This window comes from Aethina tumida, chromosome 2 (assembly GCF_024364675.1).
Source record: "Aethina tumida isolate Nest 87 chromosome 2, icAetTumi1.1, whole genome shotgun sequence".
Lineage (NCBI taxonomy): Eukaryota > Metazoa > Arthropoda > Insecta > Coleoptera > Nitidulidae > Aethina > Aethina tumida.
Genome location: NC_065436.1, coordinates 18,754,969 through 18,772,844, shown reverse-complemented (window position 1 = coordinate 18,772,844; position 17,876 = coordinate 18,754,969). Strand labels below are relative to the sequence as shown.

The following is a 17,876-nucleotide window of genomic DNA, read 5'->3' as shown; positions in this document are numbered from 1 at the left end:
AATGAACAATTGTCAAACATCGTTGAATTCCATGAACTTCGTAAACGTGATATGTCAGTTAATTTGGGTCCTTTGGATTTATGAAGTCGAAGACGGCTGCATGTGATGGATTCTTCTACGATGCAAATTTCCTGCAGATATATGTAATATGGAATGAGATGGATTTCTTTGTGCAGCAGACAATATTGAGGCAGATGTGTGCACGTAATATATGTACAAGCAGTTTTATTAAGAAAGAAATAAATTGACATAAAGAACAGAAATCTCGATCTAATAATAAGAACAATAATAATAATATTAATAATATAAATATTTTGTTCTCAACCTCGTCAGTTTAATAAGAAAATATAAAATGTGCACATAAAAATAAAATAAATAACTTTAATAACAACCTAATTTTATTTACTAACTCCCGTACCATAATCTTCAATCTCATATATTTACCCAATGAAATTTTGGTAAACAAATTGAATTATTTAAAGGAAACAATATAAAATTCAAAAACAATTTCAATTTAATGGATCCCATGCAAAAATCCTAACCGGGTAATAACTGTCTGATCCAGTCGTTTACTAACATGTCAGCATGGAAACGAATTTTCAGTTTTAAAATTGCTTTCTATTGTTTTCTTCTTTTTATGAAAAACGAACCAATGTGATACGACGGCAACATTTATACTATAATACTACGTTGTCTTTCTAAGAATATATTACGGAACTTCATTATGTCTATTTTTGTTCATCGAAATTGATCTGATAATCCGGGCTTAAAAATAACACGTTCTTATTGATATATTGGATTTAATTGAAATGATTACGGTGAAAGCTGGTCTTATTTCTGTTAGTGAAAGCTCTACACATGTCGCAGTGGTAAGATGGATGGTTGTATTCAATTTCGTGAAAGCTTCCATTAATTTTCAAACATAAAGACACATCAGAGTTGCACACCAGATGATAAATATATCTCATACGTGGCGTATGACAAAGTATAGAAAACAAGGACCGGTAAACACGTTTCTTTTTCGACGAGATTGATTATTTTACACTTTGCATGATAAATTTGCTTATTTTGTCAGAATTTTTTTTTAATATATATATTGAAATTTACAATTAATTTGTAAAAATGCTCACGTTGAGCAACTTTTTCATTTTAACAAAGAATGATTTTTTTATATGGAATCCAATAACAAAAGTATTCGAAAGACCGAATTATAATGAATAAATTCCTTTCGCATATCTATCTGTCTATGGCTTAAACTGGAAAGAACGAATGCGTAAAGTTAAGCATAAAGATGTAGAGGAAAATCAGAGAATTTTACTTAATAATTGTTTGCTCCTGAGGGTAACATATATTATCAAATTGTGTCTGCATGTATGTAAAATATATGTACATATATTTTGTATTTGGTTTAATTTTATTTATTTTAATCAGGAGAGGAATTTTTAAATAAATTAAGAACAATTAATATTTCAAATTTTTTCAATAAAAATATAAAAATAATATTTTAACATAAATTAAATTTTAATTTTATTCTTGTGTTAATTTAATAACTTATGTTGCACGATAAACTTGACAATTTTATTATTGAGAATATTAACCTTTAAAACAAGTTCTTGATAAAAATTATTGGATATGTGACTTGTGATATGTAATTTGCTGTAATATTACAGTCAAAATATAAAAAAAAATTTAATATTATTTATTATATATAATATTGGATAAACATACAAACGTTTATTTTTATAAAATATTCAACAAACTAATTAGCAGTTTTAAGTTTTTGTTTTAATAAAACATTTTATTTGATTAATTTTTAATTAAAACCAATTTAACCATAGTAACAAAAGAGCATCAAAATGTTTATGCAATATTTAATTTTATTACTATATGAAAATTATTATAACAAACAATTAAAATTAAATCAATTAACTTCTGAACGAGATTTTAATCAAAGTACTCATTTTATTAAAATTCTGAAACAAATTATTGTTTAAATGTAAATAAAATTAATTAATCTTTCAGTTTGAGTTAAAGAACACTGTTTGATTTTTATTAAAACTTTTCTTTAAGGTTTTTATTTTTTTTTAATTTTAGTAAAATAATAAAATGTTAAAAGAAAGAACTTATACGGATATAATCATAGCTTAAAAAACAAAATATTTCGTATTACCTAATTTTAAATATAGAAAAAATAACAAATTCTCTGATATATTTTTCTCAAACAAGTAAAGTTTATAAACATAAAACTAGAGAAGTAATTTGAATGCAAATTCTTCTGAATAGATCAAATACCAGTACTAAAATTTGCAGTGCAAATTTACAAAGACAAAATTCCAAGAAGCCTTGATAAATATTTGCTACCAAGGAATTCGTAAATTATATAGAGTATTATACTGAGTTAAATAACATTTCCTGAATTTTATTAGGTACCTTATTGGATATAATATGTATATATAGTGTGATTCACTTAACTAATTCATTTGAGAGAGAATAGGGAACAAAAATATAATTTAAAATTTTAGTTACAGTTTAAAACGTACGACTATTTTTATAAAATATTTTGGACGTAATTAACTTTTTATTTTTTATTATTTAGCTTAAATTTGTTTGTTTTTCTTTAGTTTAAACAAATATATGCAGAGATGTAAAGACAGTCCGGTATTGTCGTTTACTTTTTAGCATTTCAAAGACCAACAACTTTCTTCTCATGGAAACACTATAAAGTTTTCACATCATTTGGCTCAGAATTTTAGATTTTAAAGAAAAATTACTAATACATTATTAAAAATAATATGACTAAGTATAAATTGTCCTTTCTGAATATTTTCAACTGCTAAATTTTATTAATTACAAATGTGTTTAATAAAATTTCTATTGCTTAAAAACAGAAAACGCTTTTAGGTAACCATTTTTCATCTGGACCTGATAATGAGGAATTTGGAAGGTCATATAAAGAAATGTGGAAAATTTTGTTGCATATCTTTTACTTTTGAAAATACTGTATTTTTCTTCTCCACTTAATTTTTTGATTAAATATCTAGTAGGATTGCATAAATTTTATACCACACAAATTTTGAATCACTCTGTATATTTACTCTTTACCTGTTATAAATATTTAAAATTATAAATTATAATGGGCAATAAAACTAAATTATCTCTGGTAAAATGTTTGTCGCTAATAGGTTAATATAAATTACACAAATTGTGTACATGGAGATAAAATAAATGTATAGATGTCACCAATTTTATATTTGGGTTAGTTATATTTTTTATGATAGTAAGGAAATACATATTTTTAAATAAAGAGTGAGTAATTAATGAATATTTCTAAATTATATAATAAAAATATAAAATTTATCTCCTACAATAAACGTTTTCAACTGTTTCAAATTATGTGTATTCCAATATACTATATATTATTTAAATATAATTACTTAAATTTCCTTGAATTCCATTTTGGAATGTAACGAATTGTTTAAATTAAACGTAGCAGTTGAAAACATTCCGAAACTAACTTTAATATTTACCGATTCTGATACAACAATACAACAGCAAATGTCAAAAATATTTTATTGTTTGTGAAATTATTAGTTTTATAATTTATAGAGTCCACAAAACATTTGAAATATTTGTTGAAAACATACTGAAAATTAAATTGGATTTGGCGGAACCGGCGGCCATCGATTATTTGCAGTTACGTTTGTGATACCGCAAAATAAATTGTCATCGAATCCGATGAGAATTAATTCGGTATGTGAACGCACAAGTGTTTCCCCACTCGCAGCTTTTTAAACCAAAAATTCATTGTCCGAATCCCCAAGTTTAATTGATCCAATTTTAACTGCGAGAAAATTTAAATGAAAATACTTGGAGATTTGTAACATAATGAACAAATTCTTCGACACCATCTTACGTGAAATTAATTTGCTACGTTAAACCGGAAAGATAAAATGTTGATAGTAACGAAAGCAAAGCTTTGTTTGGGTGTAACGGGACATAAATCTGAACGAAATCTTACCTTGATGAACGTTTTTAGAAAATACGCGAGTTATGCAAATTGTATTATATCAGACGTAATTTTAATAAACCTGTACACCTTTTTTAATTAATGATGTTTAATTAAAATGACGCAGATTTTATATAAAAAGATATACACCCTAATGAATGGCAATGACTTATTTTAATTATCTACATTTCAATCAAGTCTTTCCAGTAAAAAACTGGCTTAATATAATCGCGTTCCACTTACACTGTTATTGATGCTTTAAGAGTTTACTTTATAATTAATTACTAGTCTCTTGACGATTTAAACATTTCTAAATTTCAGGAACATTAATTAAACCTTATTGAATCTAATCGTTTCTTAATGTCCCATCCATTAAAGTCACTTATTCCAATATGATTATATATAAAAATAATCACTTTTAATTGTAGTGGAAGAAGTTTACATAGTTTTATTATATTCACACAAAATAATTATTTAATTTCATATCAGAAATTTTTTTAAAATAAAATAAATGTATGCTGAATATCAAAAATCAGCATTTAAGAATTTGTAATAATACCACAACTGCTATATTTTAATAAAATGTTGAAAATTTAGTATCCTATAATAAAATGGTTTCATTTCAGTGTTGATATCGCCGAGGCTCACCGCAACGGCAGCTACTATCAGTGCTGTTCAGGTTTCTGCATCGACTTGTTGCAGAAATTTTCCGAGGAACTGGGATTCACTTATGAGCTGGTAAGGGTTGAAGATAGACGTTGGGGCACAAACGAGAATGGAAAATGGAACGGACTGATCGCCGACCTCGTCAATCGGAAAACCGACATGGTCATGACGTCGCTGATGATAAACGCCGAAAGGGAGGCTGTGGTGAGTTGAATGAAATTGGTTTTAGGTTTTTTTTTTGTTTAATGAATTTTCCGGTTGAACCGCGGTCTTATACTGCGATTGTTGATGGACGTTCGTAATTTTGTTGATATCGCCGTAAATCTGGGACGTGTCAAGCCGAATGAATTTCCACAAACAAACAACTAAACAATTCTACGTTCAAAATTGTAACCAATTTGACAGATGCGCAGCATTTAATTTGTGTGATAATTAAACGCATAGCTTATTTAATTATTTTACACTCAATATATTAAACATTAAAGAAACGTTGAACAGTTAATATTAGATATCACACATATTTTTTAACCTTAATTTTATATTTTTTATGTAAATTAAAAACCTTTAGACACTGATCTCATCAGTAGTTTCTTTCTAAATTATCCCTTATCTACTCTTTTAACCTGAGGACATAAAACCCTGACTGAATTGGATACCCGATAAATAAGTTAATGAAGAAATCCGGTTTCACGATCCATGGATCAGCTATAAAAGTGATAGAATTCTACATTGTCATTGAACGCATTATATTATAAAATACAATAGAAAAAAATGACACTTAAATTTGTTTACGTTACTCTAAAATAAAGCATTAATAGCATAATAAAATTTGGTCATCAAATATATATTTTATGGGGCGAAGGTGTATTAATTATACAGTGGAAAAAGTATGGAATATTAGAATATCTATTTAATTTCATTTATTAACTCATTTTTTATTTAATTATGCTGAAAAATATATGTTGTATACCTTAATAATAAGTTATTGATATTTGAAGGTGTATAAAATTAAACGTATATAACCAACACCTTGTATACAACTTGAGAGTACTAATATTGGCTTTTTATAGGATAGTTTTTAGTTAACATGCGTATCAAACATTAACCTTTTAGTACTAAATTTCATTTCATGAGTTACAGTAATTTCTATTATACAATCTGTCAACAATTTTTTAAAAAATTATATATACCAATTTTATTTCTAATTGTATATTCTATTAATAATAACAAAATTTTTGTCAGTTTGAAATTTTATTGAAAATAAACTAGAAAAGTTATTTTTCAAGTTATAATTGCTATAATAATTTCGAATAAATATAATTTTTCGTTTTCCAAAAATTTCTACTGAACAAGTCACATGAATCACCCTGTATATTCACTGTTCTCTGTGTAATTATTTTTAAATACATTAACTTCATGAGTTCAAAATGAGCAGTAGATATTTTGTCAAAGAAATAAAAAGGAGAGAAGTTTGTAGCATGAATTTATTTCTTGGCAAGTAGTAAATTCCGCAAGCCACAAAATATCTTGTCTGATTACTATATGCACATGTTGCTGCTTTCATAAATGGAGCCATGTGATACAAATGAGATTAACCATTAGCGCAGTATGTGTTTGTGTTTCAGTTTTGGCATAGATTAATTAGGAAACGTAATAGTTCTAGAAAACATTTTCAAATGATTTATGTATTAAATTAAAATTCAATCTTAGTAGTTATTTTTAATAAAAATGAGCCTATTTACAATTGGGTACGATCGCCAAATTAACTATTTTAATTGAATTTAAAACTATGGCGAATGCGCAAAATTTTGTACTAACAAGAAAAATTATTATGCGTCCATTTGTCACAAAATATAACGTAATAGGTCTAAGAAATATTTTCAAATGAGTTATGTATTAAATTAAAATTCAATCTTAGCAGCTATTTTTAATAAAAATGGCCCAATTTACAATTGGGTACAATCTCCAAATTAACCATTTTAATTAATTTAAAAATATGGCGAATGCGCCAAATATTGTACTAACAAGAAAAATTATTATCCGTCTATTTGTCACAAAATATAACGTAATAGGTCTAAGAAATATTTTCAAATGAGTAATGTATTAAATTAAAATTCAATCTTAGCTAATTGAATTTAAAAATATGGCGAATGCGCAAAATATTGTACTAACAAGAAAAATGGGACTATTTGTCACAAAAAATAGTTTGTGCTATACAACTGAAATGCATTTATTTAAAATTATAGAAGATATTATACTATTAAATAAAAATTTGTTTTCAAATATAATAATTTAATTTTGAAATAGTCAGTAAATTTATATTTGTTTCTTATTTAAACTTGTAATAACATTTTGTTAATTAAAGCCTCTTTTAGTGTCTATAAATTCGAATATTTTTTTACGAATTTTATTAAAGTGACATAAAATCAATAAATTTCTTTATAACTTTAATTTAAATACCTTTTTTATTAGATATCATTTTTAATCAACGAAATTGAGCCTTACGACCAAAAATTCATTAATTTTTAACCCTTCCAATACAAACCTCACTTAACCTTGAACAGCGTCTCGGCATCTTAATTAACCCCACCGAACAAAGTAATCATAACGCGAAGCTTTCATCAGCTCAGTTATTTGCCCCCGAAGTACAGTATTGAATACAAAACGAATAAATGGATCTTTTCATCTGCCGAGTTTTCGGTGGATAGCTTTAATTGAGCTATTTTAGAAAAACTTAGACCTGTTTTTTGCCTTACAAAATTAATTCACACTGCGAGGTGTAATGGATGCACCCCGTTTTAATTAACACAACGTTTTTTACCCCGTTGCCTTTTGTGTTGATATACTGATGAATTTGAAAATATACGTAAAAATATCTGCTTTCTTTTTATAAATTAGGAGAGCAATTTCTTGCTTTAGAGCCTAAATGTTGGATAATTTTCTTAGTTAGTCACGTACAAGAAACTCCTTTAGATAATTATGTGAACTCAATACTATTTGTCACAGCACAAAGACTACTTTTGAATTATATTTTATTAAATGGAGAAGTATGAGGAAATTTATTGGATCAAATTAAAATTAATTTATTTCCCAGGTAAAATATGAAATTATAGTTATTATGTAATAATATGTAATAAATTACAGTTTTGATTAAATTTATTCTGAGCTAAAAAGTATTATAGTTTAACGAAATAATAAAAAAAAGTCCGGTTAAATAATTTAATTTGTTATGGCCTTCAAACTTTTTACTGTGGCATTTCTGGTTCTGGAACTTGAGATCACGGTTTCAAGCCAAAAAGTTATGAACTGTACAATCTATCTTTATCTCGGTTGCATACATAAAACGAACAAACGTTGGCCCCTTTGTTTCATTACGAAACGAAGGAAAATTGCCGTAATATTTCAAAAAGTTTCAAGGTACGCCGCAGGATTTGGACGCAGGATTTACAGTTGATTTAAGCTTTATTTAAAGTAAGGAAAAAACGGAATGTTTTCATTCGTGCTTCCGGCGTTCGGTTAATTATTTTTGACCCCGAGAACTTATAGTAATTAGCAAACTTTTTTGTATAGATATTTAAGGTTTAGCTGGGTTATATTTAATTTTCAAAAACTAGACCTGTTTATAATAAATGAGGCGCTTTCGTTACTTACAAATGTCATCAAAGATGAAGATGATAAGGACATTAAATTATGTCCAATAAAAAAATGTGATAAACAACCGAAATGAAATAAATATATCATTGTTGACAGTAAATCGTAGCCAAGATCTGAGCTCAGCGAATAGTAAAAAGAGAATCTCGGTAATTTTTGTCTGTCGGTATCATCGACCATTACCTAAATTGGAAAGTATATCTGGCTGGGACACTTCTATTATCTTGTCATATTTAATCAAATGATTAAAAAGAATATTATCCGAATTTCAACGGTGAGTCTAGACAAAGACTAAATTATGTTCGTACGGTTTCGTTTCAGACGTAACCCCTATACGAGAAATTGGTCAATAATAAAAGGGCAGTGAACTATTATGGTTATGTTTAAGGGTTTTTTAGAGTGGCTTTCTTTTTAGTAAGCTGAACTTCTTCGCGAATTTCAGCTTCGCAAACAAGTTTTCATGATAATGGATGGGAATAACATTTTGAGAAGTTTCAGTAATAATAATATGGATTACAACATCTTTATTTACTTTTCCGAACTTCAATATCTATTATTCTGTAAATATTCACTGTTGTCTGATGTGAACGAATGAAATATATATTTATATACTTTTCTTTCAGTTACATGATAACTTTTTCAGAATACTTCTGTTAAATAGACTTTGATTTATTTAGTTCTACCTATATTCATTTTCTTCTCGTTTCCATGGCACCTTCATTGTTGGTACCTTTTTGGCAAAATTAAAAATAAATTATTATATATTTTTATTGAATCATACCAGAAATTTAATTCATGTTCAATAAAGCATTTTTTGAACTAATTGACAAACAACCAAAGTTCAGGTTAGTTGAAAGTTTTGAAGCATAATCTACATATCAACAAGTAAATTTCCATATATCGACCACAGAAATGATGTACGAGTCACATGTGAATGTGAAAATTGCCGAAAATTATGAGACTCCCAGAAATCGAGCCAATTTGGATGTAAATTATGAACTCGGCGATAACAAAAGAGGCTTTATTAATGTGTAATTTAATACTCGTCGAGGAAACTTTTTCGATCATAATAATTTGTGCCCACTTCCTGGCAAAAATTGCTTAAATTTTTAAGTGGCAGTCTCGCCAGTAGCGTCACTATCGTTCTTATGCATGGAAGTGGGTCAGACGAGGATGTAAAAAATCAGCCATCTAAGAAATTCCTATTGTGAGACACAGAAAAACTCTGCGAGAGATTAATGCAACAAATGGTCTTTCCCTTCTTTAGATTAACACGGGATCCAGACGATAAATTGGAGAATTGCCCGAGAATTATTTTAATCAAGTCTCTTTATCTGTAAAAAATAAATTCATTTTTTCTGTGATACTCATTTAAAAAAAAAAAAAAAAAAACAAAACCAACTGCTATATTTTAATAGACAATTTTACTTAAGCCATTCATAATTTGGCACCTCCCATTCGCAAATTGACAATTCGGCGACGCGCTATTGGAATAATCACGTTACGTCGCAGCATCTTTTCTCACTTGTAAGATTAGATTTGTTTTTGCAAGCGAATAGCGCATCGATCGGCCCTACATGTGAGCTGCATATTAAGGATGCCTTTAGAGGTGATGTCATTTTATTTTCACGATCCGCATCCACATTCCGGATAAATTACGGCCCTGGATGCGTAAATATTTTCTTATTTTCGTTTATGCCTTTCTCAATATGAAATTTACACAATAATATTCCAGTGCAACGTCGCATTTATTATAGAAAATTATCTACAGCAAACGGAGTATGTAACATCTAAGAAAAGTATCAAGTGTATGTATAAAAACTGCACCACCCCCATTCTGATCACACCGATGACTCAGTTAACTTCTGGCTACTCTATTTGGGGATAGAAGTATATATAATTGATAAATTCTTTTTTTTTTTTAGAGAATTATTAACCTATTACAATAATAATAAATATTAATAATTAATAATAATTGGTTAAACAAAAACTTTAAAGCATAAATTGTCAAAAGCTAATTAGGGGTCTTTGATTAAGACACACATTGACGCGTTGTGGCATCGATCTAATGAGATTATCGACATTTTCTTGTGATATCTCATCCCACACAAACTGAATCTGATGTCTTAGTTCATTAACGGTCCGTGGAGGACACTGTAAATTACTTAAGCGTCACCCCATCATATCCCACATACTTTTGATTGGGGAATGGTCTAAAGATCTGGGTGGCCAAGGCAGTAAATTCACATGGGAGTCTTCCAGGAAATTTAATGTATTCGTGTCAATACGTGGACGGGTATTATGTTGCTGAAAAATTAGTCCAAGATTTCTTCCTACGTAGCGATGAAAATAAGGGTCCAAAATATATTCCACATATCGCTGGGACGTCATATTGCCACTGTCCAAAATAAGTCGATAAATCCGTAGGCCAAAATACCTTATACGGTGGTAAACAGATCGAATATCAAAATCGGAAAATAAATTCTATAAATTATAAAGAATTCAAACAACATAATTGTTTATTATTATATTTGTCATATGTTTTTTTAATCACATTTTAATATCTACGTATTTAAAATAATCGGCGTAAACAATGAGTTTTATCAAAATAAACAAGACATAGAAAAAACACAAAACACCAAAGTTATTGGTATTATGCAAGAGGAAACTTTATGCAGACATTTGTTATATACGTCCTATGTTTAGTATATTGTTTCCAGTTTACTACCAGTTTGCCTTCGCACATCAAGCAGTTTAAATTTATTAAAACTATAAAATAAATTGACCTAAGGTCAACAAATAAACACTGAACGATTGAATTTCACATCATAAAACGTAACGCACCATCAAATTTAATAAGAACAGTTCGATCCGGGATCGCATTGCTGCGGTGGAGATTGGTGAACAATTTTTTCTTTTTTTTTTTTCATTTTGCTCTTATGCAATTTGTCCACGTCGGTAGGAAGATAAACCAATCTTGAGACGATGCGCCCCTTATAATACGCCTTGCTACGCTAAACGGAATTGGATTGAAATAAATGATCGGCTGCGGTGAATCAATACGTAATCCGCACTCGAGTTCCTACTTGACTGTTGTAATTGATAAATATAATTTGTGCCTAAATAACTGAATTTCACTGGATTTGGGAAGATAAGCCTTCCAATTAGAATAAAATAATATTATTAAGTTGGGTTGAAATAAATTATTTATTATTAAACATTGACACATTGATACTTAAATGGGAAACATAATAGCAACGAAATTTGGATTTTATTTTTCATTGAGAAAAAATCAACAACTAAAAATAATTTATTTTGTGTCACTACACATAACATTGTGGAAAATATAGTTTACGTTTGTAGTGTATCTCAAAATTATATAAAACTGTTTTGGTTCTAATTAAAACAAACTGAGAACAAAAAAATATAACTTGTCATATCAAAATCCCACTCGTAAATAATGACGATTGACAAAACCGGGAGTGATTTTGTAAGATAACAATCAAAATTGGATTTTGGGACATGTTTACTTTTCCACATCACGTTGCGATTGTATAGCACAAACGGACAGAACAGAATTGATGGTAGCTGAATTCGCATGATGTTGCAATATTAATTTCAATCCCTCGTTTTCCATACACCGTACATGAATTCTTGTTTTTGCATCCAATGTACATTTGCTGTTCAAAGCAATTATATGAAATTTTAAAGTTATTAATAAACTATGGAATAACTACTACAAAATAAACATGGTTACCAGTTTCGTGTAACACTTTAATCAATTTATCAGTTTTGCAATATTGAGCACAGAATTAACAAATTGAATTAAACGAACTAAACTATTAGTTAAAAGTTAAATTACAATAACAATAAACATAATTTAAATCCAATTCAAAATTTAATTTAAACTATTAATTAATAGTTGCTGATTATAGAGAATCACAAAAGATTATTAAATTAACTAGTATATTCATCATACTGTAACTAATGAATAAACTCGAATTGGTATTGTTTGAAATATTATCAGGATAGTGCACCTAATAGGCAATCACAAATTTTAATTTGAAATTTATATAGCTTTAAACGTGTTAATGTTTTGTCATGGAAATTGAAAACTCATAAAACATGAATCAAATAATATTGAGGGTTTACAATGAGAACTTAATCTCAAGTTTAATTAAACTTTAGCTTATATACAGGGAGCCTTCTACTAGATGGCAAATTTAATACATCCTTGTTATTGAGCTATTCAGAACGAAACTTCTCATACTGATTTCGAGTTTATGGGTTATAGAGTTGCTATATCAAATTCACAGATATAATAACTTCGTCTGTTTTAATGAAGAAACTGAGAAACGTAAAAATTTTCATAACATGTATATGGTTTATTGTAAAAGCTCATAAAAAACTTATATGTACTTACATGAAATGTAATGTGAACACTAAAATCTTTTTTATGACAACATTGATTAGGATTGTTGACAATTAATTAGCATTACCAAAACAAGAGAGAACCAATCTAAAACCTAAAGCTTTTACTGATATATTTGAGTCCTATTTGTGTATGAATAAAAGGAATTTTAAATAAGTGTACGAAATCTGGTTACGTGTGACAAACAATCTTAGTTTAGCAATTAAATTTCATGTACAAACTTTTTATGTTACATTTAAAATAAACCAGATAAAATATATAATAAAAACTGAAAGCTTTTACGCCCGACAAAATAGTATGTCATTCCAACTACCTTATTAGAACTTAACACTTTTTCTGACCATTTACCTTCACATTTATGGGTCCAAAAATTAACTAAAGAACAAACTCTGTTTTTACTCCGCGAAATTTAATAATAAACTTAATTACATCACTAACCGTGTTTGTTAAACATTCTTCGAAAGCGCCTTTTTAGATGAAAAAGTTGTTTTGTTTTACGTCTAGAAAGTTGTTAACCCAACATACGGTGTACCAGAAACACCAACTGCGGATTATGGCCAGAAATAAACAATAACCTGACTATATCCGTTTTAGCTTTCATGAAGTTAAGGTAATAACATTAGAACCACAGACTACCGAACAAAAAACTGCATGCAATAATTTTCAACATTTTCATGAAGCTTTATGATTTTCATTGTTTGGAGCTTTCGTCTGAGTAAATGGGAAATATAACCCTGACCTGGAAATACACCGTTCCTTACACGGTTTTGTGGAAACTTCGAGTAATTTTCACGGTTCTCCGATATACTAATTAGTTTGGATCACGGTGAAGACACAGTTATCATATTAGCATTGTTTGGAATGTTATCAATAAGTTCCAAGTTTTAATTTGAAAATTATGTAGATTTAAGCTAGAAATTCAAATCTGACACATAAAACATAAATTAATGATTATTAAGGGGTTTATAACAGAACTTTAATCTCACATATTTGATTAAAGTTTAATTAATAATTATTTTACAAGAGAGGATTATTATTTTGGTTTCTAATAATATTACATCAATAATTGTATATATTGTATTATAATAACGACCTACGTTAAAATTAAATATTGTGCATTAGTATATTATTAAAACAACACTTTCTGTCCAATTACTTTCACATTTCTCGACTTATATATATTAATTAAAGGGCAAGTACTCTTTTACTGTTCCAAATTTAATAATAAACTGAATTTTACTACTCGGCGTGTTTGTTCAACCTTCACCCAAACCGACTCATTGGATAAAAAGTTCTGTTTTACGTCTTGAAAATTGGTAACCGAATATAACATGTACCAGAAACACTGACTGTGAATTATGGCTAGAAATAAATAATAACCCGACTAAATTCCATTTTAGCTTTCATAATATTAACACAATAACATTAAAACCACAGACTAACAAAAATAAAAATACTCGGAATATTTTTCAACATTTTCATGAAGCTTTATGACTTTCATTATTTAAAAGCTTTTGTGTGAATAAATAGAAAATGAAACCCTAATCTGGAAATACATAGTAATTTACGCGGTTTTGTGAAGCTTCCAGTAATCTTCTCGTTTCCTCGATATATCAGTTAGGGTAGATCTTGGTGAAGGCACATTTAGGATGTTGGCGTAGTTTGAAATATTATCAATATATTCATTCCAAATTCAAATTTGAATATTATATAGATATAATAAGCTCCATTCCATATTCAAATCTGTCACATAAAACAGGATTATTAAGCGGTTTACAATAAGAACTTTTAATCACACAGATTTAATTAAAATTTTGTTTACAATAGAAAATTATAATACTATTCAGGAATGTTTTAAAAATACTCTTATTATAATTGTATAAATTGTATTATACAAAGGACCAATATTAAAATTAGATATTGATTGACAATTTAATAATGAATTAACTCACTCATCTTGTTCGTTAAACATTCACTCAAACCGACCTGTTACATCAAAAAGTTGTTTTGTTTTACGTCTAAGAAGTTGGTTACCAAAAAAAAGGTATGTCAGAAACACTGGCTATGTATTATGGCTATAAATAAACTAAAGGTTGTTTTTGTTTTCATAAAATTAACACGAAAACATTAAAACCACAGACCACAGATATTTATCAACATTTTCATGAATCTTTATGATTTTCATTATCATTAATTAGAAGTTTTCGTCCAAATAAATCGTTGTACTTGTACGGTTTTTCAATAACTTCATCGTTTCCTCGATATCAATTAGGGTAGTTCCTTGTGAAGACATATAGTGGGTACAAAAAAAGGCAACACCCACATATAATAACCTATTACAGAATAATAATTGGTTAAAAATTTAAACAAAAATCTTAAAACATAAATTGTCAGAAGCTAATAATGAGTCAGACCCTCTGTTTGAATAAGACATTTTCTTGTGGTATCTCATCCCATACGAACTGAATCTGCCCCAGCATATCCCACACATTTTCGATTGAGTAAGAAGTCTGAAGATCTGGGTACTCAAGGCAGTAAATTCACATGGTAGGTTTCTGTATTAGGCATGGTAGGCTTAATGTATTCCAGGTAATATGTGGATAGGCATAATTTTGCTGAAAAATTAGTGTAAAACCTCTGCAAGGATGAAACTAAGGCTCCAAATCGTCATCCACATATCTCTAGGATGTCATATTGCCACTAATAAAAACTGAAGGTGACTTGCTACCATAAGCAATAGCACTCCATACCAATATACCCATAGTGTTATGGATATGACACTCCACAGCAAAGCGAGGATCACCTCTTTCTTCACGTCGCCGTCTTACTAAAACATGATCATCGTGTATACCCAAGCAAAAGTGTGATTCATCACTAAACATAATGTGTGTTCATCCTGTTGTTGACGTTCTACACACCAGACATTACGTTGGTACCTATGGTTTTCTGGTGAAGTCCAAAATTTGGTCTACCTTCATCAACAAAAAATTCATTAGCAATCATCCACGTTGAACACATTCTGTCCCTTAAGGCCTATAATATAAGGTGACGGTCGTGTGGTTCTGTGGTAGCTTTGAGTCTTCCGGAACCTCTTGCTCTACCTCTTCTGCTCTCTTTATTCCATAACTACCAATATCGTGTTACAATACTATTTCTCGAAACGAAATTTCTGCTTCATCATTAGCTAAAATTATTTATTCTTCGTACTGTAGGCATGTTAAACATGTTAAATTACTAAATACAACAAATTGTGACAAAAACTAAGTACACATTTCTTTGAAATATATGCCTATATAAATATTTATTCTTTGTTTTTACTAAAGGGTATTGATGTTTAACCAATCTTAATATTTATTCACAAGAAAATTATTAGATCTTTACACATTATCTGTCAATTTTCCTTCACATTCTCGGCTTAAATATTAATTAAAGAGCAAGCACTGGTTTTAGTGTGCAAAATTTAATAATAAACTTAATTACATCACTCACTGTGTTTGTCAAACATTCATCAAAAGCGACCTAATAACACAAAAATTTGTTTGGTTTACATCCAGAAAGTTGCTGAGTGTACACCATAGGTGTTCTGTGCATACGGCGCACAACAAACATCAGCTGTATATTAGGGTTATAAATAAATACCTTTTAGATTTTATAAATTGACGCAGGCTACCAAAAAACATCCAGCAAAAGTTTTCAACATTACAATAAGGCTTTATGATTTAAATTGTATAAAAGCTTTCGACTCAGTAGATAAAAAACATACTCATAATCTGAAAATAAATCGTTACTGGCACGGTTTTGTGGTAGCTTTGAGTAATCTTCTCGTTTCCCCGATATACCAATTAGGGTAGATCCCGACGAAGACACGAGTTAGAAACAGAACAAACACAATTAGTGCAATAACTGGTGTTGGAACAAATACAATCGGACGACGGGGGACGAAGGTGCGGGACGGAAAACTCCCTAAGGTGGGGCCGATTATAGATTTATCTGATTAACCGAAGTTGGCAGATACCTCTGTTTCGCCTAATCTAGTTTCTAGTACTCGTGTACAATTTTCATGGCCAATGGTTACTCCAACACTTGATAAGTGAAAGGATGTGTCCACCGATCTACAGGATCTTGGTTTTCTAGAAAATAACGGCTCAATAAATTTAACTATTTATATTTAACACTTTAAAGTGTGGGTAAGATTAGTGAAAAGCTTATCACTACTTATCATGCACGGTTGATACATAAAATCTTAACGTAATTGCCAATAATTCTTTTATAAATGTAATATAATACCCATATATATTAAAGTGGTACTAAATTTTATCAATTTAATATTTTATAATCTTGAAAACACAACGATCTCTCTGATTGTGATGTAAAGAAAGGCAAAAGTTTTTACGCGGAGTCGTAAAAGTTGGCACAAATTATAAGATATTAGGAAACTCATTAAAACCTTTTAGAAAGAAATTATTCGTGGGTGGAGAATATCCAGCATCTTGTCAGTCAATTAAATTTTAAAGTGGAATTTATGGAGAACTTTCAAATTAAATTTATATGTAGGTAACCCTCAAAAATCTTTTTCATTTCAGAATTAAATTATTAAGGTAATAAATACCGGATTTAAGTGATTTCTATGTTAATGGATTAGATTTTAATAAAGCCACAGGAGCCCGACTGGAAATTATTTTTATTTAGTCCTCCTTAAAAAAAAAATATGACATCCGAACATATTTCTTCGGAAATAATTGTAATATTTTAGTTTATTCACGTTCCCGCAAAAAGAAACTTTTACTTATTTATAAACTGGCACTGTGATGAACCCATTTATAAGGACAGGATAAAAATAATAAATTGCTGGACGCGACACTGATATATCTCTTTCACAATATAAACCTTTTTGTGTAACCGAGGTAAGTTTTCTCGAGAGCCTTTTGAATGGCCCGGCCGACTTCTTGGGACTTTTATGGAAGTTTCACATGTATGAGATATGAGCATCATTATGCCTAACTTATGTTTTAAACAAAAGTTATGAGAGGCAAATTGTATTGGTACATTACTATTTAATTCACAAATTATATAATTTTGTTTTTGTACTGGAAAAGTTTAATTTATGGGGTAAATGTTTAT

The 17,876-nt window shown here is 29.0% G+C and overlaps 1 protein-coding gene across 1 annotated transcript in view; it reads left to right on the top strand.

Annotated features, from left to right (window-relative positions):
- The window catches only part of LOC109605562 (glutamate receptor ionotropic, NMDA 2B), a 139,920-nt gene that overhangs the window by 111,361 nt on the left and 10,683 nt on the right, over positions 1 to 17,876 (top strand). Inside the window, exon 10 of the mRNA XM_049963011.1 lies at positions 4,633 to 4,876. Coding sequence (XP_049818968.1) covers positions 4,633 to 4,876 — 244 coding nt within the window. The remainder of the gene's footprint in view (positions 1 to 4,632; positions 4,877 to 17,876) is intronic.